Source organism: Pipistrellus kuhlii, unplaced genomic scaffold (genome assembly GCF_014108245.1).
Source record: "Pipistrellus kuhlii isolate mPipKuh1 unplaced genomic scaffold, mPipKuh1.p scaffold_m20_p_18, whole genome shotgun sequence".
NCBI classification, from domain to species: domain Eukaryota; kingdom Metazoa; phylum Chordata; class Mammalia; order Chiroptera; family Vespertilionidae; genus Pipistrellus; species Pipistrellus kuhlii.
Window position 1 is genome coordinate 25,382,082 of NW_023425493.1, and position 26,374 is coordinate 25,408,455.

Below are 26,374 nucleotides of genomic sequence, written 5' to 3' on the forward strand. Positions count from 1 at the left end.
AGGAGGAGAGCAAAGCTATTGAGCCAGCGAGGAGGAGTGAAGCTGAGCCTGGCCTCGCATGCTTCCAGAGGACCACCTCCCGAGGCAGAGTCCGTTCCCCCTCGCCTGCCCTCTGCCAGCGCCCCGCTGCCCTCCCTGCCTGCCCAGTACAATGCATTCTTGACCGGCAGCGCCTGGACTCCTAGCAGCCCCAGAGAGCCGGAGCGAGCCACCACCGGGAGGAGGACGGGAGCCAAGACACTCTGGTGGGAGTGTTGGATGCCTGGCACTCTGTGAGGACATCTCTGGAGCAACGGTGGCTTTGGGGTGGGGGGTGGTGCTGCAGGGAATCCAGCCAGGCCCCGAGATGGACACTTCTGGGCACTTCCATGACTCGGGGGTGGGGGACTTGGACGAAGACCCCAAGTGCCCCTGTCCATCCTCCGGGGATGAGCAGCAGCAGCAGCAGCCGCCGCCGCAGCCACCACCAGCGCCGGCAGCACCAGCAGCCCCCCAGCACCCCCCGGGACCCCTGTTGCAGCCTCAGCCTCAGCCTCAGCCTCTGCAGCAGCAGCAGCAGCAGCAGCAGCAGCAGCAGCAGCAGCCACTGCATCCCCTGTCTCAGCTCGCCCAACTCCAGAGCCAGCCCGTGCACCCCGGCCTGCTCCACTCCTCTCCCACCGCCCTCAGGGCCCCCCCTTTGTCCAACTCCACCGCCACCCTCCACCCTTCCTCCAGGCAAGGCAGCCAGCTCAACCTCAGTGACCATTTGCTTGGCCACTCTCCAAGTTCCACAGCCACAAGTGGGCCCGGCGGAGGCGGCCGGCACCGGCAGGCCAGCCCCCTGGTGCACCGGCGGGACAGCAACCCCTTCACCGAGATCGCCATGAGCTCCTGCAAGTACAGTGGCGGGGTCATGAAGCCCCTCAGCCGCCTCAGCGCCTCCCGGAGGAACCTCATCGAGGCCGAGCCCGAGGGCCAGCCCCTCCAGCTCTTCGGCCCTGGCAACCCCCCGGAGATCGTCATCTCCTCCCGGGAGGACAACCATGCCCACCAGACCCTGCTCCACCACCCCAATGCCACCCAGAACCACCAGCACGCCGGCACCGCCCCCAGCGGCACCACCTTCCCCAAAGCCAACAAGCGGAAAAACCAAAACATTGGCTATAAGCTGGGACACAGGAGGGCCCTGTTCGAAAAGAGAAAGCGGCTGAGTGACTATGCTCTGATTTTTGGGATGTTTGGAATTGTTGTTATGGTGATAGAGACCGAGCTGTCTTGGGGTTTGTACTCAAAGGTAGGGGCTGCGGCTTCTCTTTATACCTTGCACAAAAGGAAACCTATAGGTCTACATGGAGAGAGTGATGGAGAGGTTGGCTGGGGGGAGAGGTGGTGGTGGTGGTGGTGGGGAGAGGCGGGTAGCTCCATTCGGTGGAACACTAACTTCCCGTGGTTTTGCTGCTGCTTAATCCTGGGAGAATTCGTCGCCGGTTTTCTCGGTGGGAGGACACCCCCATGCTAGTGTTCTCATTTGCAGACTCGGTGTTGGGGAGGATTAAAGAAACCCTTCTGAGAAATCACCCCCCCTGTTCCCTGCCCCGTGCCCCTCCCCCCCCCACCTCCCACCGCCCCGCCCGGCTCATGGGCTCTAACGCATATCCCGGCAGCTTAACGCACCGATTAATTACTCTCCGCCTTCGTTCCTGCGACTTCCCTCCTCTCCTCCACTCCCCGCTCCGCTCCATTTTCCCGAGGATAAAAGAGAAATAAATGTCTGGGTGGGGGGTAGGGATGCCCTGCCCGTCCTTCTCTCTGTGTGTGTCTGCTCTCTCTCTCTCTCTCTCTCTCTCTCTCTCTCTCTCTCTCTCCCCCCCCCCCCCCAAGTTTCTGTCTCCCTCCCCATCCCTGAGAGACTCAGGGCCAAACCCAAAGGCACGGTGGCCGGGTCTCGCCTCCTCTCCCCCCCCCCCCCCCGGGGGGCCTGGGATAAAAATACAGGTGGAGGGAACAAGCGGCTCTTCCCTCAGGAGAGAGGACTCAGAATAAACCTGCTGCTGCTTATGAACAGCCCCTGGTAAAATGGCTACAGGTGTTCCCCGGGCAGAGCAGATGGGCACCGCCTTGGCACCAGGCTGGTGGGGGGAGGAACGGAGGGGTAGCGCCTCTTTCCGCCGGGATGACAAGGCTTCCCGGGCATCTCCGAGCCCGCTCTGCTCCCCGCGCAGCCCCAGCCCGCCCCCCCGCCCGCCCCGGCTCCTCTTGGTAAATGAGGGTGAGTGTGTGTGAGCGCCTGCGGATGGAGCCGGCAGCGCCCACTGGAGTGGGGGAGCTGGCCCCCGCTGCTCCAGCCTCATCCGCTAGAGATGGAGGATGGGGTTCCCTCCCCGGGCGGGCGGGAGGGATTGGAAACCGCGGCCTCGGAGGCGGTGGCGTGGAGGAAGGTGGGTTTGTGTGTGCTCTGCCTGCTGGGGGCTCAGAGGCTTGGAGACCTGGGGAGTGGCGAGGCAAGTGGGTTTTTCCCATGCATCCCTCACCCCCAGTTTGTTGGTGTGCGTGTGTGTGTGTGTGTGTGCGTGTGTGTGCATGCGCCTCCCGGTTGCCACATTTCTCACTTTGTCATTTTGGGCAGGGGGTGGCTGGGCAGGCTGCCTGGAGCTGGGAGGGGCTCAGCTGTTGGAGGTTTCAAATAGAGCTTGTTTCAGGCGGGGCACAGCTGCTGCGAGACTGTCACATTCCTCGCTGAAATCCAGCCGCTAAAACCTGGGAGGTGCTGATCGGATTTCCCCATTCCCAGCCTGGAGCCCGCTAGGGGCCGGCCGCCTGGCCGTGCTGGAAAGGCTGGGGCAGAGCCAGGGCTGAGACGCCCAGGTGGAGGGCTCCCCGGGAACCTGGCCGCTCGCTCGCAGGGGCTCCCGCGGAGCAGCTCCTGGAAGCTGCCTCCATCTATCCGCACGCTGGAGGGTTTGGAGCCCTCAGCGCGCAGAAGCGAGCGGGGTTTCCCCCGGAATCGCAGTCACTTAGTCATTCCCGGTAATGAGGCTCGGAGTCTGCAGGTCCTTCTGCTCGCCGCCTTCCCTTCTGGGTGGCAGGGGGAGGGGGCTGCACACACCCCCCCCCCAACCTCCCTGCAGGCTCACCAGCACAGCCCTGGCTCTCTCCAGTCACCCCCTGGGGCCCGGAACCCCAAAAGCTGGGGGTGTGGGGAAGACAGCAGCTCCTCTTCATTGACCCCCAGGGCCAGCTCTTCCTAGTGACAGCTCCCGGAGGGATCTGTGGGTGCATATTTGCTTTTTGATGCAATGGGGGAGAGGGGTGGCTCTCCCTCAAGGGCTGGGAGCAGGTGCCATGCCTGCCGAGTGTTCCTGGAGAGGGGCTTCCCAGCGCCAGGGACAGCAGGCTCTGGGGTGACGGAGCCCAAGGGGCCGGGCTGTCTCCTTTCAAAGACGGGGACCCCCTGGTTGGTTGATGGCAGTACAGAGCCGGCGGCAACTGGGAAGGCCTTGTTCACCTCCGCTGGTGGGGTGGCCACTTCCTGTGCACCTGGGAGGGGGGGGGTGCTGGTTATGAGCAGCATCCCTCATGCATCCGTCCCTCCGTCTGCCTGCCTGCATGTGGAGTCATTATGAAACGAGGACGGGCTGGGCGTGTCCTCTGTCAGGCCTGGTGGGCCCAGGGGTGGGGGAGGTAGGCTTCCCCCCTCCCGTGGGCGCGGAGGGTTGTTTGAAAGCCGCAGGCTGAAGTGTGAGCCCCAGCCCTGCCACTCCCGGTGGTGTGATGTTGGACAGGCCACGTGGTTTCGTCAGGCCGTGTCGTGCCTGCTCCATACCCTGGCCGTGTTGTTGCTCTCCATGACCATGGCAAAGGGAGTCTTTGATGAGAGGGAAAGGGAGTCTTCTTCCTGCTGCCGCTTTCTGGCTCCGGAACGGGTGGGGCCTTCACCGCCTGGGAAGGAAGGCTTGTCGGGGGAGTCGAGACTGTTGCATCTCGCAGGGAGACGGTCTGAGAAGGGGCTGGGTCTTCTCACCGGAACCGGCTCTGCATACGCGTCTGTTGTAGGGGAGGGAGGCGGGCGTCTGTCCACTGGCCTCGTGGGGGACACTGGCTCTCTTGGGACAAGGGGGCTTGGGTGAGCGTGAAGAGCCGCCAACAGGGGGCACTGGGAGTTGTCAGTGGGCCTGGGGGTGGACGGATGGAGGACAGTTTCTTTTGCTGGAGACCTTGTGTGTCTGGTTGGTCTTGTGTGTCTGAAAGTAGGTTCGTGGGCCGTCAGGTTGGGTCATTCTGCACGGATGGTGGCGGGTCCCACTCAAAGGCCCCCGGGGGGAGGGGCGCCCCCTAACCCCACCCTCCAGCCCCCCATGTGACTGAAGACTAACAGCCGTGGGCCTGAGCTGCCTTCGGAAGTCCCCTGCTTTTCTCCATGGAGCCGTGGCCGTCCTGTGTGCCTGTGTTTGACCAAGGTCTGTTCCTGGTGGAGAAATCCACCATGAGGCCTGGCTCCCCTGAGGTGGACATGCATGTCCCTGAGCGCATCCATATTAATGCAGAAGGGGGCCGGTGAGAGGTGGTGAGACACAGGGGCAGGCCACACTCATGGGATGGCCAACCTGGCGCCTAGTGGTTCTGGCCCCTGAGCTACACCAGGCAGCCGGCTTGTGTGCTGGTTGGTTGGAAATAGGTGAGGTCACCTGAGGGCTCACACATCGTGACACGGCCAGGCCTCGAGGGCCTGTTGAGAAATCGTGGTGACAGTGTCTCTACAATTCCGTGTCCGCTGGGAGGAGGGCCATGGGGATCCGGGGAGACCTTCCTGGGATTCTGTGTTTTCTCCCCGAGCTGGCTCGGGGCACACCCACTCTGGTGCCTCGCTCTGCCGGCTGTGCTTCCTCTGTGGGATCGGGAGGGAGTTGGGGCTGGGCCAGGCTCGGCCGGTCCTCCCTTCCCCTCTCCACCTCCCCAGGCTCTGGCCTCCTGGTCTGCCCCCTGCCATCCTGCTGGTGGCTGGGCTGGGCCCTGTTCAGTCTGTCCAGCTGGCAGGTCCCAGGCGGGCCTTGCTTCTCAGGGGCCTCATGAGTCATCTGGGTGGGGGGGCGGGGAAACGCTGGAGCAGCAGGTGGCTCTCGGTTTCCAGTTTTCACAACCTCAAACCGCTCTCCACCCCGGGCCTCACCATTTATCTGAGTTTCACTTCCTAGGCAGAGCAGGCACTCGGCCCCACCCCGTGCCCACCCCTGCCCGCTCCACCAACTTCCTGCCCCTCTGCTCTGCACGCTCCCCCTGCCTGGCCTTGCTGCGGGGGTCACCCAGGCCACAGCACAGGAGCTGGCATGGCAATCCCACCTGGCTGTCCTGTCTCTCCCAGGCCTGGCTGTCTTTCTCACCTCCATCCTCAGACCACCTAGGGCCGTGGTCGGCAAACTCATGAGTCCACGGAGCCAAATATCAACAGCACAACGATTGACATTTCCTTTGAGAGCCAACTTTTTAAAACTTGAACTTCTTCTAGCGCCACTTCTTCAACATAGACTCGCCCAGGCCGTGGTATTCTGTGGAAGAGCCACACTCAAGGGGCCAGAGAGCCGCATGTGGCTCTCGAGCCGCGGTTTGCCGACCACGGGCCTGGCGGGAAGCCCCCCAGAAAAGAACTGGCTTTCCTGCGTGCCCAGGGGAGCGTGGCTCCCGGCCACTCCCTCTTCCCGGGGGGCTGGGGCCCCGCAGGGCCAGCTCACAGGGGTCCGCGGTCCAGCCCACCTGTAGCCTGAAGGTGGAGCGGGACCCCTGGCTTCAGCTCCCCTGGGCCCCCCGTGCCCTGAGGGTCACGGAGGCCCTGTGGACAGACAGGCCGAGCAGCAGTGGGCATAGCGGGTGCACGGCCGTGTGGGGCAGGTTCCTGGCTGTGGGGCGTGTCCCGATGCCCGTGGCGCCAGGCATGCTGGGGGAGGAAGAAGAGCCAGACCCTCTCCGCAGGCCCTCCGCGGGGGCCGGCCTGTAGGCGGTTACAGAGGCAGGAGATGCTATAAGCCATTGGCTGCAGGCAGGAGCGGAGAGCCGGGCACCATGCCCCCCCATTCCTCCGAAAACATTGTGTCTTCCCGGGTCACAATGAGTGTCTTGGCCTCAGGAGGCAAGTGCAGCTCTGGGAAGGCGAGCACAAGGCCCGGCCAGGGTGGTGGCCGCTTTATTTATAACCTCGTGGACAGCGTGCCATGAATCAGCCATTGGTAACCCACAGCCGGCCAGCTACCTTGTCTATATGTTTCTCCTTTGCCTGCCAGCACACTACTTATAACTGTTCTGGGGGAAGACCTCAGCATGCGCCTGGACTTCCCTTCCCCACAGGCGGCACGGCCTGCCACGGCGCTGGCATCCCCCCGGGGGCCTGGATCTGCCGCTCGGGCTAGTGAGCGAGCTGGGGTCCCCCCCCCCCCCCTCCCAGGGAGTCTCCCCGTGCGGCCATGGTTTAAGGACCTGCTCTACTGAACACAAGGCAAAGGGAACACAATGAGGCCGATCTGAGTCACCTCTGCGGGGAGGCCGAGGCCCGCCTGGAAATGTAAGATCGGAACAGAAAGCTTCGGTCCCGTGGCCGCTGTTTGTAACGCACGTTTGGGGAGAGACAGAGTGTGAGCGAGCACGCGAGGAGGGGTGGAGGGGTGGCGAGGGGGCGGCTGTCTGTGGTGAAACCCGCCTTACTCCGCTCGGTGGCAGGCAGACTGGGCTGCTCATTCGTAGCTGTTTTTCTTCTTTCAAAACCCCAAAGGGAGAGAGAGAGACAGAAGAAAGCACCCATTTCTCTTTAAAGAACGAGGGTGGGGAATTCTGGGACCGTGCTGCTCCCAGGAGCTGTGGGGCGGAGGATTCTCCTGCCTCTTTTTTGGTGAGGAAAGCCCCAGGGGTTGAGGTGCCCCTCTGTCACCCCGTCATCCCACCCCGGGGCTCAGCCGAGGAAGGAGTGGGGCGGAGCTGGGGCAGGACGGCTGCTGGGGGACAGGAGGGGACGGCAGGGACTGTGGGAGACATTCTACACCAGCTTCACCCTCGAGAGTCTGCGGGCCAGAGACCAGCGATGAGAAATGTTGGTCCAGAAGGAACTTTCCTGAGAGAGAGAGCTTGATGGAGGGGGGTGGGGGTGGGGGGGGGGGAGGGGAGACCAGGGCAGGAACCCAGCAAAGACAGCGTACTGAGGGGTGGCCAGGGCCAGGGGCACTCTGGGGGCAGCCTGGGTACAGGGAGATTGCGGACAGGCCCAAGGCCAGTGCTCAGGGTGCCTACCCGCCCGGAGGTTTGGTGACACGGTCGGCCCCAGGGTGGTGCTGAGCAAGCTGGGAGGGCGAGGTGTGGGCACCACAGAGGGAGCAGGAGTCCATGCCCACAGCCCACAGCCCCGCCCTGTGAGCCAGCGGGCCCCACGCTGAGCGGGACACTCCTGCACCCAGCTCCGGGCCTCTCCCCCGGCACTGGCTGCAGGACCGCGTATGGGGGTGACCCCACGGGCTCGGCATTTCCATCCACAAGTATCTTCATGGACCCCGGGACCCCGCCACGGCCCCGGGAGGCCATGCGATCAGCGGTATCTCCCAGGCGGGAAGCCTGAGCCGCCACGGGGTTGAGTCTCTTAGTTGGCGCAGCCAGCCTGCCCGGGTGGCTGAGGCCTGGGGCTCTGGGTTCAAATGCGGCCTCGGGTGCAGACCGGGGAGCTTGCTGAAGTTGCAGCCCGTTTCCCAGGTGTTCAGAGAGAAGCCTGGCCGCTGCCTGTGGAACCGCACCCAGCCCAGAGCCGGGGCCACAGGGACCCTTGGGTCTGCCGGCTTTGCTTTTAAGAGGACAGTGCGTAGAAGATGCCCCTTTCCCCCCAGGCGCCCCGAGCACCCTAGAGGGCACACGTGCACAGGCCAGCCCTCCTCTCCGGCGTCCGAGGGGCCCTGGACGAGGCGGGCACACGTGTTATGTGCCCCTTTCTCATCAGATCACGTGGCCTCACCTGGGCAGGTTCCCGGGCGGGCCCACGGTGAGTCAGCACACCCAGAGGAGCCAGGCTGTGTTTCGGAGGGCAGGGCGGTCTGGCCGGGGCCTCTGGAGCCTCCTTACCTCATGGGACCCCGTCATTCTACACTCAGGCCGTGGTCTGCGGCCTGGGCACCGCTCCTGGGGTGTGGACACGGGAATGGACAGGTGGAGGCAGAACAGAAATAAGCCCCTGAAGCCAGGCCAGAGGCCGGCCGAGAGACCTTGGGGACAGGCAGGGACGCAGGGTGGCCAGGCAGAGAGGCGGGGAGCCCGGGATGCTGGGGCAGGGTTGCCAGGACGCGGCCCCGGGACAGGCAAGCGAGGACGAGAAAGGCCAGGGCTTCCCTGTGTCTTCAGGGGAACACGCTTCCCTTTGGGGCCGGCGAAGGGCACCTTCTTGAATCCCAAAGGCGGTGGGGGCTTGAGAATCCAGGTCCTTTCTGTCCTCCCTTTGCAGGCAGCAGCTCTCCCACGGACACGGAGGGGCACAAAGGGCCGTGGGGGAGAGGGAAGTGCCAGGGGGTCAGGGCTGGCCTGGCACAGAGGCCATTCCCTTTTTTTTTTTTTTGGCCCAAGGCCTGGCCACAAGGTAGCCAGCGTGGTATTCTGAGTGGAGCCCGGGTGACAGACACGACACGAAGAACATGCAAATGATGTGCGAACTAATATGCAAATTGGCATCTGTTGTTTTCGGAGCCGACGTGGTGGGCATGTTTCTGAAAGGACAGGATGGTGCTCCGTGTCAGAGGACACTCCCCCAGGGACTGGACGGGCCGTGCCTGCCCGGGCTCTGGTGTGGTGTTGAGCTTGAGGCGAGTGATCTGCTGGGCAGAGACTGCCCTGGGGCTAATCCTGGCCCTCCCCCTTGGTGCTGGGTGACCACAAGGTCACTGCTCAAACGGTCCGAGCCTCAGCCTCCCCATTAGTAAACGAAGACGGCGGCATTCACCAGCCTCACTTAATTCTCACCACAATCTCCCTTTCACTCGCCCCGGGTCTCACAGCCAGGAAACGGCAGAGCTGGGATTCGAACCCAGGAGCGTCCCCAAAGCCCCACGCCCTGTGCGACAGACAGGCTGGTGCAGATCGCCTCCTGACCTGGGCTCTTTTGAGCCCAAAGGCTGTTCTCGCTCTCTCCACCTTGGCCCCCTGCCCCCACCCCTTACCGTGCCACCCGCGCTGCCTGCCAGCCTCACCAGCCACCAGCCTCCTGGATGATTGGATCCCCCGAGGGAGGTGTGGGGGGGCCGTCAGTTCAGACACAGAGGAATCCTGGGTACGCTGACAGGGAGGCCTGGCCCGGGGGCCGAGGCTGGTCTCCTGTGGGCTCTGCGGGGTCCGCTTTGGCGTTCCTGTCCTGGGTCTGCGCTCCCTGGCTGTGCAGGGAGAGCCGGGAGATGGGGAAGGTGGGCTCTGAGCGCCTCGGCCTCCAGACCTGTGACCGGGAGGGTGGGCTCACCTCATGGGGATGTGTGTTGTGAAGAGCAAAGGAGACACGACCCAGCACTGAACTGGTAAAGGGCTGGTGGATGCGGGCTGCCTTTACGGCTAATTTCCTCATTGTCTGACTGAACTCCGCGCCCAGAAGGGAGCTCCCCGGCCGTCTGTGTGCTGGTCTGGCCAGCAGGTGTCTCCGGGCCCGTATGGCCGCACTTCTGCCCCCCAGTCTCATCTCGTGCAAACGCTGGTGCCTTACTGCCCCGTCTCTGCTGGTGGTTCCTTTCCACGTCTATCCCAGGACCCCACCCACCCCCCTCCCCGCCAGCCACCCCCAATCCACCTCTGTTTCCCAGCAGGTGTTCTGGTTGGCTCTGGGGTTCAACCCTGAGCGGGACATGGCGCTCACAGGCGGATGGGGAGGCAGGTGTTGGACAAGAATGACAGGCATGACGGGTCTTATAGGAGACACAGGCAGGGGCCTGGGCTCAACCCACCAACCTGAGACAGTCTCCCATTCCTCTGCCTGCCCCCTGCCCTGGACCCCGGCAGGCCCATCTCGCCTCCGCTTCTTTCCTCCTCCCTCGTGTCTGTCCCCACCCCTCTGGCCCTCACACGCACGCAGCAGAACAGGCGTTAACAACAGATCTAGGCTTGCTGCCCGTGTGGCTTTGGACAAGTTGCTTCCACGCTTTGATTCTGGCTTCCTGGGGGGTGGGAGGACCCTAACTCCCTCCTGGGGCCGTTGTGAGGTCTAAGGGGACACCACTGCGGGTAAGGCGTGGGCATGGTTTGGGGCTCATGTGAGCACCGGGAGAGGTGGTGGTGAAGAGAGCGGCCGTGGGCCTGGAGTGGGGGCCTCGGTGTCTGGGCCTCTTTTTGTCACCTGGACAATGGGAACAGGCGAGGTTGAGGATGAGGGCGGTTCCTCCACGGGCCATCTCGCAGGGGGGTGGTGGGGACCGGCTGGGAGTCAGGAGGGACGGGGAGGAAGCTGTGACACCCAATCGGAATGCACTCTGCTGTTCACTCTGCTGTTCACTGGGTGCGTTTCAGAGCGGTGGGGGGGTGGGGGGAGTTGGGGGAGGTAAGCGAAACCAGAAAAGATGCGTGTGGCTTAGGGGATTTCTCACTCCCAGGAGAGAGAGAGAGAGGGAGAGGGAGAGCGCCTCAGCCTCCAGATCTGTGACTAGGGGGGAGAGAGAGAGAGAGAGATGGCCCCTCTGGCCAGCATCCCTGGCCAGCATCCCTGCTTGCTTTGCTGCCTCCTCCCTGCAGGCCAGCCCTTGGCATGAGGCCTGTCCGCTCCCGAACCCTGAATCAGCGGGGAGTTAATTACTATAATGTAAGGAGCGTGGCTCAGGGCCTTCTGGCGGATGGGAAACAGGTTTGTCTTCTCACCGGGAGGATAAAAATTGATGGGAAGGAAAGGAAATGTACCTTCCCCCGAAGTCCTCGCACCGTGGGGTAGCTCTCCTGCGGCTGGGGAGAGAGGAGCCGGGGGGCGGGGGCGGGACACAGTGACAGCCCAAGGACCCTGGCGCTCGCCTCGGCCTTCCAGAGGATGACTCAGCGAAGCTTGCCCAGGTCAGCCTGCCACTCAGCAGCCACCTACCAAGCCCCTCCGGTGTGCCTGGCACTGCTCTTGAGAAATTTCCAGCCACGTGGGGAGCCCCGGCAGGAAATGAGAGATAACTCTGTTCATTCAACAAATAGCTATCGGGCGCCTATTATGTGTGAGGGCTGTTCTGGGCACCCCGGCCACAGCAGAACAAAAGCCCACAGAAGGCAGAAATCCGTGGCCTGCGGGCACGTACATTGTGGTCAGTAGAGCTGACAATGAACGGTGTGTGTTAATTATAGGTTATGTTAGATGGTGATCAGTGCTATGATGGAAAATAAAACTTGGGTAGGAGGGCAGTGGTTTTAATTGTGTTCAGGGAGGCCTCTCTGAGGAGGTGATATTTGAAGAAAGGTCTTTGTGGGGGCAGAGGGGGGGGAGTGTTGGAGTGGGCACTGGGGGATGGGGGTAGGGGATGGGAAGAGGAAATAGTGATGGGAAGGCTCTGAGTCCGGACTATGTCTGGCAAGGTCCGGTCAGCTCCGTGCAATAGAAATGGAATGTGAGCTGCATCTGGAATTTTATTGAAGATTTTTAATTGATTTTTTAATTTTATTTTTATTTTAGAGAGAGAGGAAGAAAGAGGAGGAGGAGAGAGAGAAACATTGGTGTGAGAGCTAAACATTAATTGGCTGCCTCCTGCAAGCCCCCTACTGGGGATCAAGCCCACCACCTGGGGTTGTACCCCGACTGGGAATCCAACCAGCAACCTTTAGGTGCCCAGGACAATGCCCACCCAACTGCGCTGCACCGGCCAGGGCTGCCCCACTGTCCAGCAGTCATGAGAGAAAGTGAAAGGAGAAATGTGACGTTCATGTTCATGTTTTTTATTGAATCCAAACTGGCACAGATATCACCATTTCCACATTCAATCCCTGGGACACGTCATTGCGTCCGCTCACCTTGGTTTCCATGCTGTGCCTCTGTAGTCCAGTGTGTGCCTGACAAGACCATTGGGGAGTCAATCTCCATGGGAAATACGGGGTCTGTATTTGGAATCCATAGAGCCGACGGGTGGGGGCCGTGAGAGGGTGAGAAAGGGCTGGGTCCCGGGGATATCCCCACGAAAGGCGTTCTGGATGGGCTGGGCGTGGCGGGTGGTGGTGGGGGGCGTGGGGAGAGGAAGGGGAAGTCAAGGACGAGGCCTCGGCACAAGCAGATGTAGGACGGAGCTCATTGGGCTGGAGACGATGTGGGAGAAGCCGTTTTGGGGAGAAGACGGGAGTTTGAGGTCGGACTCGCCAGGCGTGAGGGGTGTCACGTTCCATATAATGTGGATAGTTCACGCCCCAGAGATCATGGGAGGTCAGAGACAGGGCACAGACAGTTTCTGCCTGGCTCCTGATGACTCCCCTCCCTCCCTGTCCAGAGTCCGTGGCATAGCTGACCGCGTTTAAAAGGAAAAATCCGCCGAAGCCGGTTTGGCTCAGTGGTAGAGCGTCGGTCTGTGGACTGAAATGTCCCAGGTTCAATTCCGGTCAAGGGCATGTACATTGGTTGCGGGCACATCCCCGGTGGGGGGTGTGCAGGAGGCAGCTGGTTGATGTTTTTCTCTCATCGACGTTTCTAGCTCTCTATCCCTCTCCCTTCCTCTCTGTAAAAAGGAAAAATCCTACCAAGTTCTCCGTGTTCCCAGCACCACAGGTGCTCCCTCTCCGAAGGTCACTGGCAGTCGCCAGGGTCCTTCTGGGTCCGTTCACATGTCAAAGTCCCCTCTCCCTGTTCAGAGCAGTGTGGGGACTAGAAACAGTGACCCAGGGTCAGAAGCTCCCCCAGCCAGGCTGGCATCTGATCGGGTGGGAAGTTCCTGAAACAAGACAAAACCAGAAGACACGCGTGGTGAATCCTCCGGCACGCCAGCTCGGCGGGGGTGCGGGGGAGGGCTGAGCGGGGGTGATGGTGCCTGCCTCGCAGGACTTTGTGAAGGGAGGGCCATGCTAACCTCAGCACAGATACTGCTCCCTCCCCTCACTCCGCGGTGAAGGCAGGGAATGCCTGAGGAGCCGGTGCAGAGGCAGCGCTGCGTCTGAGCTGCAGGGGGCGAGGGTGCCGTGAGCAGCTTCAGGAGGAGGGGAGCAGGAGGGCTCCCCACTTCCCATGAGACCTGGGAAGCTAACTATGCATTTGATCGGGGGCCGCCGTTGGGGTGACCTTGATTCCAGGGAGACGCGCAGCAATGTCTGCAGGCGGTTCTGGATGCCACCGCTCGGGGTCTTTCCAGGCGTCTGATGGGCAGGAGCTCGGCAGGGGTCGGCCCAGCCTCTGGGAGGGAGGCTCTGAGGACCAGGCCTGGACTGGCCCCGCTGACCGGGCTGAGGGACCACACCCAGGTCCCCTGCGGTGAGGCTGGGGTTTGGGAAGGTCATTACCAGGCGGCGGGTGAGGGAGGGTGGTTTCCGGGGGGCTGCTGAGTGCTCTGCGACCCACAGGACAGTCCCCACAGCATGGACTTACCGGCCCGGTGTCGTTAGCACCGAACTCAGGAAACCCTGCTTTCGATGACTCATCCTCCCTGGCTCGCTGAGGACAGGCAAGCACACCTCGAGGCTGGTTATCGGCTCCAGGGGGCGCTCTAATCCCTCCCTCACCCCCTTCGCCCAGAGGCTGCCCGCTGTGCATCCCGGGGCTCTGGGCCGCGAGTCAGGAGACCCAAGTTCAAGTCCAGACCGGGGCTGCTCCCTGGTTTCCAGTCCCCTGGCCTTTCCTCCCAGTGCCGCCGCCGGCACCTGTGAATGGGACCGTGGGGGCTCCCCAGGGGCGGGTGGGGTGCAGTCCGGGTGGGAGGAGCCTGAGTGGGGGGGAGGCGGCCCAGGGTGCTCGTTCTGCAGGGATCTGCGAGGTGCCTGTGGGCGAGGGAGGCCCCCGTGAGGCCACGTGCCCGCTCCCAGGCCTCTCCGTTTTCTTCTGGTTTTGAGTTTTCTGGGTCCCGGCGAGCTAATGTCTCCGTTTGGGAAGATGGAATTTGCCGGAAAATGAGGGCTGTTATTTCTGTGCCGTGCGAGGGGGAGGCAGCTGGGTGAGGGGCAGCCTGGCCCCGCTGGGATCCTTTTTGGGGTGAGCGGGCCAGGAGTCCCTGGGACCACCTCAAGGAGCCGATTGTTGTTCTGAGCTCGAGACTAGCCGGCGGGGCAGGGTCTGCACCCACATGCTGAAGGGCCCAGGAGAGTCTACAGGCAAACCTTCCCACACCGTTCTGTGCCGGCGCCGGCCTCGGAGAGGATGGGGGGCACAGGTGGACAGTGCACGGCAGAAGGGGTGGCCTGGTGACTGACGAGGGGCGGCGTCCTGCGAAGGGCACTCTGTGGCCTTCCCGTCCGGAGCCTCCGGGGAGAGAGGAGCCGGGGCGGAGCGGGGCCTCGGGGAAGCGGGGTTTCCTGAGGCAAAAGGGAAGGGCTCCAAGCCGGAGGGACAGTCTGGGCAGAGGCCCAGCGCGGGAGGGAGCGTGCCAGGTGTCCCCGGGAAGGGACAGAGGTTTCCTGGAAGTGCCGGGAAGAAAAATGCATCTGACATCGCGCTGCTGGCCGGCTCCGCACCCCGGCCAAGGGGGTGTGTGTCTGGGTCTGAGCAGCTGCGGGGCGGCCAGGCCGCTGCAGAGGACGGGCTCTCCGGGCAGGGAGGCTGGTGGGAGGCTCCTGCAGAGGCTCTGGAGAAGCAGGCTGGAGGCAGCGGGGAGGGGAGCGGGGGTGCGGGGACGGAGGGCCCGCCGGGGCCCCGGAAGCAGGTGCTGAGCTGGGTTTCACACCTCTCTGCCCCCGATAGCTAGGTTGTGTGTGAAGGTCGCCGCCAGTGCTGCGGCCCCATCCCATTCCTGCTCAGTGGAAAGAAAGCCCCAGATGCCGAAACCGGTGTGGCTCAGTGGATAGAGCGTCGGCCTGTGGATTCAAGGGTCCCGGGTTCGATTCCCGTCAAGGGCATGTGCCTTGGTTGCGGGCACATCCCCCGTGGAGGGTGTGCAGGAGGCAGCTGATCAATGTTTCTCTCTCATCGATGTTTCTAACTTTCTATTCCTCTCCCTTCCTCTCTGTAAAAAATCAATAAAAAATATATTAAAAGAAAGAAAGAAAGAAAGAAAGAAAGAAAGAAAGAAAGCCCCAAAGCAGCCCTGGCTGGGAGGATGGGGGCCGTGAGTACTCTGTAGCTTTCCAGGCCCCGAGAGCGGGTGGCACGGCACCTGCAGCAGCTGCCCTGGCTGGGGGCTTCCCTGCTGGAAGCCCCAGGGCCCGGCGCTGGCCCCCAGCCAGGCCTGCGGGAGAGAGAACATCCCCCTCCTGCTTGTCTCCAAAGACCAGGAGGGAGGGCAGCAGTGGGGTGGAGCCGGCTACTCGGGCTGGCAGCACAGCTCTGCTGTGGCCGGCGGTGCGGCCGGCACCTGCCTGGTCCCCGGGCCCATTGTCTGCGGGTATGAGCTGGGGGCAGTGATCCTGAGCTCGCCGGGTGGTTATGAGAGGGGATTAAGTGAGAACACCGTGTCATGTTCTTCATTCCACAGACGGCCACTGTCTTCTCTCATCAATCCTTAAAATCGATGTTCAGAGAGGGAGGAGGGGGAGAGAGAAGCATGGAGAGGTTGCTGCCTGCACGCACCCCCATGGGGGACCAGCCCCGCAACCTAGGAACGTGCCTGTCTGAGAACCCACCTTCCAGCCGACTGAGCCGCCGGCCAGGGCTGGCTCCTACTTGTTTTTTCCTTCTTGAATATATTTTATTGATTTTTTTACAGAGAAGAAGGGAGAGGGATAGAGAGCTAGAAACATTGATGAGAGAGAAACATCAATCACCTGCTTCCTGCACACTCCCTACTAGGGATGTGCCTGCAACCAAGGTACATGCCCTTGCCTGGAATCGAACCCAGGACCCTTGAGTCTGCAGGCCGACGCTCTATCCACTGAGCCAAACCAGCTACGGCTGGCCCCTATGTTGAATTGACAAGGCATGGGGGCAGACTGGCCTTGCCGGGAGGGTGTGGCCTTGAAAGGAGTGGAGACGGGGAAACGGTTGAGGAGTGAGCTCGTCCTAGCTCTGAGGGGTTTGGGGAGTCCCAGGAGGCTCTCCGAGGCCCTGGGTGAAGTTGGGGCCCTCTGTTCGTGTGGAGCCCACGAGCAATCCAAACTCACTAACTGGAAGTGAGCTTCTCAGAACACACCTCACCACGGCAGCGCCAGCGCGGTGTGCAGGCCTTGGTCCCCATGGCCAGCCCAGCCCTGGTCCTCACACCTGCGATCCTCCCTCCTGGAGCCTGGCCCATCTCTGCCCCGGGCTCTGGCGGGGACTTGGCCCAGCGCAGGCGCCAGAGGGACCCTGTCCCACTGGCTCCGCCCCTTCCTCACCCTATGTGTGGGTGACGGGTCTGGATGGGTACATGGCGGCGACCACGTTAGTAGGGCCAATGGGCAGTGAGGGCAAAAGCGCCCTCCAGGGCAGCCCCACGGCCTGCGTTTCCCCAGCCGACTTGGTCTGGGGAAGGCGGCCTCGGTGGCCGGCCCTGAGTGCGGAGAGCAGAGGCTTTGGGACGAAGGCAGCGGGGGCTCTTCGGGATCGGCTCCCAGAAGCAGGCGTGTCTGGTTCTATGTGGAGCTCATTTGGGGCCAAGGAGTGGGCTGACATGTGGCCCCCGGGGCTCCTGGCTGAGCAGCCCGGCCACACTTAGCCCACAGGCACTTCCCGGCACTTCCAGAAGCTCCTGGCCGGGCACAGGGTGGCTGGGTGGCGAAGAGGGGGCAGGACATAGCGCAGGAGCAGCAGACCGCTGTTATCTGGGTGTCCATTCTGAACAGTGGGTGGGAGCTGCTGGAAGGGCTGCATGCAGAAGGATTCTGAGTGCACTCGGAGCTTGGAGGGAGGAGTTCTGTGATCGACTTGTGATGTCTGTCCTGGGCACGGGCATTGGCCATCCTGGGGGCAGTGGGAAGATTAAGGAGAGCCCACGTTTATCTCAGGCGAGGAGCTTTCACCCGCTGGGACCCGGCTTCCCGCTCTCTAAAATGGGGGTAAAACTGTTGCCTCCCCTCCTGATAGGCTCTTAGGCAAAGTGTCTGATTAGAAGTTCCCCTCCCTCCCCCTCTTTTTAAAAATTGATTTCAGAGAGGAAGGGAGAGGAAGAGAGAGAGAAACAACAATGATAAGAGAGAATCCTTGAGTGGCTGCCTCCTGCACGCCCCCTAACGGATTGAGCTCACAACCCCGGGCATGTGCCTTTGATTGGAATCCAGCCCTGGACCCTTCAGTCTACAGGTTGTAGCTCTGTCCACTGAGCCACACCAGCTAGGGCCCCTTTGTTTCTTTAATGACCCTCTCCTCAACTTGAGATTTAGACATTTTTGTGTGTGTGTGTGTGTGTGTGTGTGTGTGTTTAATGAGAAAAGAACAGAAAATCTCTCCCATTGACTCCCAGTCTCCGTAAAAGTTAGCAAAATTGCTTTGTGGAGTCCAGAAGCCTGCCAAGAGCACATACTAATCACGCATGAATTATGCAAATGTGTGTAGTCCCTTCATTTGCATAATGCAGGGGCTGGGGGAGGGAAGGGAGGCGGTGAGGATGCCCGCCCAGATCTGTTGTGTGGGAACACCCATCCCCTCCTCCGTCCCCACCCTCTGCTGGTCCCTAGGGAGGGGATCACCCTCAGCCTTCCCTTGCTGGCCCTGCGTCACCCAGGCGCCCGTGCTCGCCTCTCACGTGGAACTGGCTTCATTAACTCTCCCAGCTGCCCCTCGGGTGCAGGCAGTCTTCTGAGGAGTCTCCGGGGTCATTATTTCTCCACGTCCGTCTCTCCGCGATGGGGACTTTGTTAAGTGCGCCTGGAGTTGCTGGCTAATGGGCATGAGGGTGGAGAGGGGTGGGGGAGGGGAGGACCCTCAAGAGGCCTGGGTGTCTCTCTGGGCGGTGCTCATGGTGCTTTGAAGGGTGTTAGCCTCTGGCTGGGAAGCGGGCTCCCCCTCTGTCTTCCCCTCCCTGCCTTCCCGGGCCCTTGCTAATCTTAGGACTGAATGTGATGAGGGCCCCGGAGGCCTGACCCTGTGGGTGCTGGCTGGCCTGGGCAGGTTGGCTCAGGTGGGTTGGTCTGGGGGTGGGGGAGGCCCCTGGCTGCTCTAGGAGGCTCTGGGTGGGGCAGCTTCGGTTCTGGGGAAGGGGATGTCCTGGCGGATGCAGGGACCGGCCCAGCTGGTGGAGGGTGCACAGGGAACTTCAGCGTCTGGGGAAGCTGAGCAGACTGTCCAGGCTGCACACAGGCTGGGGTTCAGCTCAGTGCCCGTGGGAAGCACTGAATTCTGTGGGCCACGGCTCGCGAGGTGCTGGGACCCTGGACATGCAAAGCCTCAGAGGCCTCCTTTCCTGAGGTCCCGCCTTAACGCCAGGCCCTGTGCTGAGCCCGTTTTCAACTGGCACCTCGGTGTTGACTACGGCTTATGCAGTCACGGTTTCTCTCTTATAGATGAACACGTTGAGAGGGGGTCACATGGCCAGTAAGTGACAAAACTGGGCATTAGCCAGGTCTCCTGGCTCCAAAGCCCATTTTCCCATGATGCTTCACTGCCTCTGTTGACTCCAGCCCCTTCCCTTCCCTTGAGGGTCTTAGGGCAGCAGAGGGGGAAGCAGATGGAGGAGGGCGGGGGGGGGGGGTGGTGGTGGGGTGGAGCTGACAGGCTTTAGCTCCAGGCCTGTGCAAAGGGTCTTGGCCAGGACGGGCAGGCAGGGCAGTTGGGGCACCTCTCCTTGGCCAATAGGTCCAGCAGGCGCATTGGCCTCCCCGGCCGGGCCTGGCCACCCCAAGAGCGGGCATCTGCGGTGCCTGAGCTGTGTGCGAACTCTGAGGCCTGGGGTAAGCCCACGGCTGTTCCCACACTCGCATCCTTCCAGACTCAAGGATGGGGCCACCCCCAGAGCAGCCTGGGCATTCTTTGCTTGGAAGGGGAGGGACCCGAGATTCAGGGAGAGAAAGTGACTTGCCCCAGTCATTGCCAGTGAGAAGCAGATCATCCCCCTAACTCCCCCCCCCCCCCCCCCCCCCCCCACCGCTCAGCACCCAGGGTGCGCGCTCACCCACCCACTCAGGGACACGCTTGCTGTGTTTCCTCCGCACCTGGCCGGCCTCTCAGGATCCTCTTGGGCCAGAGCGTCTCCCCGAGGAGAATGGAAGTGGAACTGTCAGACGAGGAAGGAGCAGACGCTCCAGGCGGCTCACCCTCCAGTGCTCAGCCCGCTCCCCCCAGCCCTGCCCACATGCTCTGCCTGGGGCGCGGGGGTGGAGGGGGGGAGCCGTACAGGGTGGGGCTGCCTTCCTGCAGGAAGCTGGGGGCGAGGGGGCTGCCTGGCGGGGCCTCAGAGGTGGGAACGGGAACGCTGACTCCATGGCTCCTGAGCTGTGTGACTGTAGGCAAGTGACTCGGCCTCTCTGAGCGCGCTTTCCTCGTTGGTAAAACGGGGCGATAAGAACACCTCCCTCAGGGGCCCCAGGCTTTGCTGCCCTTTGGAAACGCCCGGGATCTTGAAAAAAGGCTGGTTTGGCTTCCGATCAGAGGCGTTAGTCTCGCCAGGCGCAGGAGCACCGGAGAGCCTGATTCCCAGCGTGCTGTTCGTTCCGTTCATTTAAACTCAAACTCATATTCTCAAAAAACCCCGCCTCCCCCGGTGACGCTAATGAGCAGCGGCGTTGGGAGCCGCGGTGGCAGGGTTGACGGGGGAGGGGAGGGTTGGGGATGATGCAGACTCCTGGAGGGTCGCAGCCAACGGAGGTGATTATGTTGTTTGTTCCCCTCCATGTATCGTGGGGCCTGGAGGGAGGGGGAGCATCTTCGTTCCTGCTCCCTGGCAGGTTTGCTGGGTGCCGACCCCGAAGTGGTCGCCGGTGGCCAATCTCTTTACCAGAAGAGCCCCTTTCACCCCCAGCCCTGGGGGTGCGCCCAGGGAGCAGGCTCGGGGTCAGAGGGGGTTTCTGGGAGGGGGACCCCATGGTCAGCCCCCACGGGGCTCCTCAGCTTTGGGGTTGGGAGGGTCGGTGTCTACCACGGCCGCAAGGAGGCAGAGGCCCCAGATGCCGGTACCCTCAGCCTGGGTGTGGTGGCCGGGTTTTGGGGGGCTCAGGGGAGGGTGCTGGTGGGGACCGAGGGAGGGAGGGGCTTCTTCGTTGGCTCAGGTCGAGGCGGAGGCGGAGGCTGTGGGGGAGACACGGTTCCAGGGGCCCGCGCTGGCCTGGCAGGAAGCTGTGCCTCACGGGCTGACGGCGGAAATGGTTCCGCCACGTGCAGACGAGCATCGTGCTGGCTCGCAGGAGCCCCTCGGCCTGGGGAGGATGCTCCCCCCGGGCGCGGCTCCTGGTCCCCTTCCTGGGAAGGACCTCGGCTGAGGTTGGCGAAGGAGGAGGGTCCTGTGGGATGTCACCTGGCTCCCGGCTGGGGCCCAGCACGTGGCGGTCTCACACGCCACCTCCTCCTCCCTCCGCGAGCCACCTCTCTGAGAACGCCCTTGGTTTCTATTTCTCTTGCCACCCAAAAACACACAATGAATCTTTTAATAGCGCGGGGCCTTTCTGGATCTCGAACCAATCGGTTGCCAAATCCTATCCAAAGTGCACTCAGAATAGACGCCCTTCATAAAAGCTATCCCCTCTAAGCCGCCATAAATCTGTGAAATTTGTACATTTCTTTCAGAGCATCTCAACAAATTTTGCAATATGGAAATCGCCACCCGGTGACCTTTCGGGAAATACTAGATAAATTGCAAGAGACACACGGGCGAACCAGAGCGGGAAGTATAATTCCCAGCCCCTTCCCTGCCAGGTTCTCTGGCCGGGGCTCTGAAATCCCTGTCTTCCCGGGCGCCCCTCCCAGCCTGGGACCCCCCTTCACCCCGAAGGTCCCCCCGGGCCCTGCTCCTCAGGGGCTGGTCGTGCCCGCAGAGCCGCCCAGCTCAGAGGCAGCTCTGGTATGTGGCTCCCGGCACCTTGTCCCGTCTGTGTTTGTCTCTGCACTTCATCGCTCAAAACACTCCCCCGGGTGCTCTGGGGGTGGCTGGGGGCTGCTTTGGAAGGGCACAATGCTCTGCTGGCCGGCTCTGCCTCGGGCACGTGGCAGAGAGTCCAGGGTCTAAACCTGAGGACCCTCCCAGGGGAGCAGTCTTGTGGTCGGGCCGGCCCGGGGTCACCCCTCTGGCCTCCGCCAGGCCAGGTCCCTGCTGTAGTCTCGCTGATGGAGGCACCTGTACCCTCTCTACTGGCTGGTGGTGCTCAGTGGTTATCACAGGGTGAAGCAGCCTGTTCAGACCTTTGTGTGGGGAGAACAGCGTGCAGAAGGCAGTGGTCTGTAGCGTCCCATGGCTTCGTCCCCAGCGGGTCTGTTTGGTGGAGACTAGCTGCTTCCCTTCAGGGAGCAGTGAGGTGGGTGGGGGGGCACGACCATGCCCTGCTCGGTGGAGCTGCTCATTGCACTTGACCAGACGCTGTGGCCACCGGTGGACACAGGCTCATTCATGGATACGTGACCTCGGTTTGCGGCCTGGCCGCCCCGCAGTCCCCATGCGGTGACCTGCGTCTGGGCCAGCTGGAGGCGTTGCTCAGGGCCCCTGGGTCTCGGCTGCTGTTCTAGGAGAGACAGCCCCTCACGTGACTCTTGGTGGTGCTTGTGACCACACTCCCATCTTCAGGGAAACAGTTCATTCCCCCCGGCCCAACCCCCATCTACCTGGCCCAGGTGAGAAGGGGCAGCTAATGTGGAGTAGACTGCCTGGCAGGCAGGGGCATCTGTGTGGAGAGAGGTCAGTGCCTTTGGGTTAGGCCTGTGGTCGGCAAACTGGGGCTCTTCCACAAAAGGCCACGGCCTGGGCGAGTCTATGTGGAAGAAGTGGCGTTAGAAGAAGTTTAAGTTTAAAACACTTGGCTCTCAGGAGAAATTCCAGTCGTTGTCCTGTTGATGTTTGGCTCTGTGGACTAAGGGCTTGCCGACCACTGGCTCAGGCGGTGGTTCTCCCTAGCTCGGCTGGGTGTTCAGCTCAGCGTGTCGTCAGCTGCCATGGTTGCCCGGGTCGCCTGGGGGCCACTGCGCAGGAGGCCTCGGCGATGCTGGGGGTGGCAGCAGGCCTGCTCTGCTGCCTGTTTGGCACTGGTTCTTGGTCCTCGAGCTGCTGCAGCTGAGGGTCCCCGGGAGGAGTGGCCTGGGGCTTCTGTTTCCTGGGAGAACAGCTGTTCATCGAAATGAACCAGGAGGTCACGGTTCGATTCCCAGTCAGGGCACACGCCCAGGTTGCAGGCCCAGTCCCCAGTGGGGGCAGTGCAGGAGGCAGCTGATCAATGATTCTCGCTCCTCCTTGATGTTTCTATCCCTCTCTCCCTCCTCTTCTCCCTCTCTGAAGCCAATAAAAATAAAAATAAACAAATAGCTCTAATTTGAGCTGTTGGGTGGATGAGCTCCTGCCTTGAGCTGGGGACGGCTCCAGTCCTCGGAGGAAGGACTCGGATAAGACAAATACACGGGGAGGGAGAGGTTCCCGGCTCCCCTGGGCTGTGGTCACCGGTTTCTGCACTGGGGGAGGCACCTTCGGGCCCCGGGACGCCCCGAGGCTCTGCAGGCAGGGAGCCCACCTGGGCCTGGGGCCTGGGGCCTGGGGCCTGGGCCTTCTTCTAGGTGCAGGGACGAGCTTGCTTGGATGTGGGCAGGAGACATGGCTTTTGACGGCACCTCAGAGCCAAAGGTGGGCAGGTTGGCAGCAGAGTGGTGCCAGAGAGCTCGGGAGGGGAGAGAGACACAGGAGAGCCAGGTTTGTCCTATTAATAGCCCGTGTTTGGGCTCCACCACTTCTGTCAACATCGTCCATCCAAACAATCGAACAGCCTGTGCCAAATGTCTAGGACTTAACAACTCGGGCTGTGCCGAGTTTCTGGATAAAACAACAACAACAACAAAAATCCACAAAAACACACACACACACACACACACAGACAAAGAAAACACGGTATTTCCACTTCTCATGCGGCTCTGAAATGCCAGTTGTTCCATGCCAACTGGTTATTTTTCCAGACCATTTCCCTTTATTTATGTGGAAGCTTTTATACTTCTAAGCAAAAGGAAGATAGAGAATCTGGAGCAGGTAACTATTATTTCTGATTCGCCCTTGAGCGAGGAGCTGTTTCAGAAATGTTTGTTCCCCCAAGCCGGATTGAGTGTTTGCAAAGGGGGTGGGAAGCCGTCAGACAGGGTCCCGCCCCTTCCTGGACCCGTCCAGCGCTGGAACGGGCAGAATGGGGACAAGGGAACAGCCCCGGCCCCGCCCTCCAATGTGCAGGGCAGCCTTCGCCCTTGCCGTCACTGCCCGTGGCCCCGGGCAGGACAGAGCCCGCTCTGGCCCACGGACCAGACAGCCTGGGAGGCCCTCCGCGGAGCCCTCGCGGCCTCACGTTTACTGGCGGGCGTGTGGGTGCCGGAGCCGGAGGAAGGGGTGCTGTCCGTGGGACGCTCTCCGGGAAGCCGGGAACGTGGCAGGGGAAACAGACAGGGCTGTTCTTCACCCGGGAGGCTCCCCGGCAGCCTTCCGAGGCGTCTGTGGGGCCGCCAGGCGACTGTTTTCCTCACCATCTGGGATTTCTGTGCAACTTAAAGTTCGCACTTGCCCCAAACGCTGCCAGGCAGGCTCAGCGGATGGTTTTGCCCCGCGTGTGGGGATGAAGATGGGTGTGCCCGCAGGCAGCAGGCGGCGGGTGGAAAGAGAGGCACCCCCTGGAATTCTCCGAGGAGGTTGGGAGGGACGGGAGAGGTTGGGGTGCTGCTTCAGCCTCAGCAGCAGCCCTCGGTGCAGGCAGAGGCAGGGGCTGCGGGGAGAGAGAGGGAGGACCGACTGGAGGAGGTGATGAGGCTGAGACGGAGGGTGGGGTGGTTTGTAGGCCTCACCTGTGTCTTTAAAACCAACACATCCTGGGTGCGGGATGCAGAGGTAGATAAGAGAAACGGAAGGATCCCGCCTTCGGGGCTCCCTCTCGGCGGGTGAGTGACAGCGGACATCGTGGGAAACCGGGGCTTAGATGGTGACAGTGCTGTGGCCACCCCAGTGGGGAGAGTGGCTGACCCGGTGACACCAGGTGTGGTCTGTGGGGAGGCAGGGGAATAGGGGGCGTGCAGGCCAGAAGAGTGGGGTTCTTGGTGCTGAGGTCACCCTGTGTAGCATCTCGGCAGGGAGCGGAGCTCCCAGCTTGGAGGAGGGGACTGAGGACGGGGCTCCGAGAAGCAGTCGGCTCCCAAGGGCAGAGGTCAGCCGCCCGGTGGTTGTCGGCGGCTCCGAATGTCCCCGCGGCGTCTGGGACCCGGCGGAGCGCATGGGCGGCTGCTCGGAGGCCTCCCGCCTCCCAGCCGTGGGCGGGCAGAGCCGCGCAGAAGCTCCCTGCGAGGTGACCAGATGCAGGGAAGGCAGCAGGGACGCTCAGCCCCTGGGACCCGGTAAAGGCCTGCCCTCACTCGCAGGGCGGGGAGTAGCCAGGCGTGGCGCTCTCTCTGGTGGGCCCTGAGCAGGAGGAAGCCTCAGACCCCTCCTCTGAGCAGCTGGTGCGGAGAGCCTGTGGCCTCCGTGAGTAGCATCTTGGGTTAGTGCCCGACCCAAGACGTAGGGTTAGGCCTGGCCAGCATGGCTCAGTGGTTGAGTGTCAACCTATGAACCTGGAGGTCACGGTTCGATTCCAGATCAGGGCACATGCCCGGGTTATGGGCTCGATCCCCAGTGTGGGGCATATAGGAGGCAGCTGATCAATGATTCTCTCTCATCATTGATGTTTCTCCTTCTCTCTCTCTCCCCCACACCCTTCTCACTCTCTCTTCCTTCATCTCTAAAAAAAAAAAGGTGTAGAGTCAAGTTCAGCTTCAGCTACTTCTCTTCTGGTCATGTGCTGGTCATTCAGGGCCACTTACAGGTCTCCTCTCTCAGCCAGGGCTTTCCGCCCATTTCTTTTTCTCTTTTTCTTTTCTTTTCTTTTCTTTTCTTTTCTTTTCTTTTCTTTTCTTTTCTTTTCTTTTCTTTTCTTCTCTTTTCTTTCTTTCTTTTTTTTTAAAATATATATTTTATTGATTTTTCACAGAGAGGAAGAGAGAGGGATAGAGAGCTAAAAAACATCAATGAGAGAGAATCATCGATCAGCTGCCTCTTGCACACCCCCTACTGGGGATGTGCCCGCAACCATGGTACATGCCCTTGCCCGGAATCGAACCCGGGACCTTTCAGTCCGCAGGCCGACGCTCTATCCACTGAGCCTAACCGGTCCCTGCTTCCCGCCCATTTCTGACCATCCCAGCCCAGTCCTCCTCCAGAGGAAAGGAAAGAGCAGGACAGGGGAGGATGGCGTGCATGTCCCTGTGACCCATGTGCATGGCTTGGCACGTGTGTGCTTCAGGGACTATTTTCCTGGGGGACCCAGGCCTAGAAGCGGGAAGCTGCTCATCCAAAGCCAGGCATGTTCCATGCAGGGCCAGGGCCCCGCTCCAGAGCCCGCTTGGGTACGAAGCATCCTGGGTTCCTGGGACTCGTCCCTTCTCAGGCCTCTCGGAGGTCCTTCTGAGGCCCCAGGCCCGGTCTCCCCTCGCACGGTGACAGCTCCCCCTGTGTCCCCTGCTCTTGGGTTGCACAGTCCATGGATGCAGAGGGTCTGAGTGTTTCCGCTCTGGGCCAGGTGACCAAGCTAGGGTTCTGGTGACTGACTTCCGGGAAGAGCCAGGCTGGGCAGTCACTCTGAGGAGGAGCGATCGGGAGAGAGAGCAGCGGAGAGCAGGGAAGCCGGCAGGGCCTGGCGCTGCCGGAAGCCCTGGTCCGGGGAGGAGCCCCCTCTCCTCAGGGAACAGCAGCCGGGATGGCGGTCTGCGCTGCCAGGGGCCGCGGGGCCGGTTTTAATTGGCATGACATTAATTAGCAAGAGTGTCTAATTAGGACAAGCATTACCCAGTCACAGTATTCAGCGGGTGCTGAGTGTCCATTTTGGAGCCTCTCCATGAAATTGGAGGAAAAGCTGACCTCACTAAACAGAAGAGATTTCTACATCAATCATTTGCCAACCGAATGCGCAAGACGTAGCTCTTAATTCAGTGAATACTGACTTTAACGGCAGCACCCTTTCCCTCTCTGGGTTCCAGCCAGGGACAGAAACCGTGTGTGGGCCACACACGTGCTCGCTCACACACACACGCGCGCGTTGGGGGCCTCAGCGTGGCTGGGGAAGGCCCCTGCACATGCCCCTCTCGGTTCAGATGCTATTTTGCTTCTGTTCCGTGCCTCTCGGGACACTGCCTGCAAGAGTAGTTTTCTGTTCTTTCCAAACGTTCCAAGCAATAAAACACATTTAAGACCTCGGTGTCTCTGGGAAGATCTAC

The 26,374-nt window shown here is 61.7% G+C and overlaps 1 protein-coding gene across 2 annotated transcripts in view; it reads left to right on the top strand.

Annotated features, from left to right (window-relative positions):
* The window catches only part of KCNN3 (potassium calcium-activated channel subfamily N member 3), a 111,552-nt gene continuing 85,178 nt past the window's right edge, over window positions 1-26,374 (top strand). For both annotated transcript variants that reach the window (XR_006741986.1, XM_045583341.1), the window contains exon 1: window positions 1-1,276. Coding sequence is in view for 1 of the 2 variants with exons in the window: in XM_045583341.1 (XP_045439297.1) it covers window positions 347-1,276 (930 nt within the window). In the remaining variant the exon portion in view is untranslated. The remainder of the gene's footprint in view (window positions 1,277-26,374) is intronic.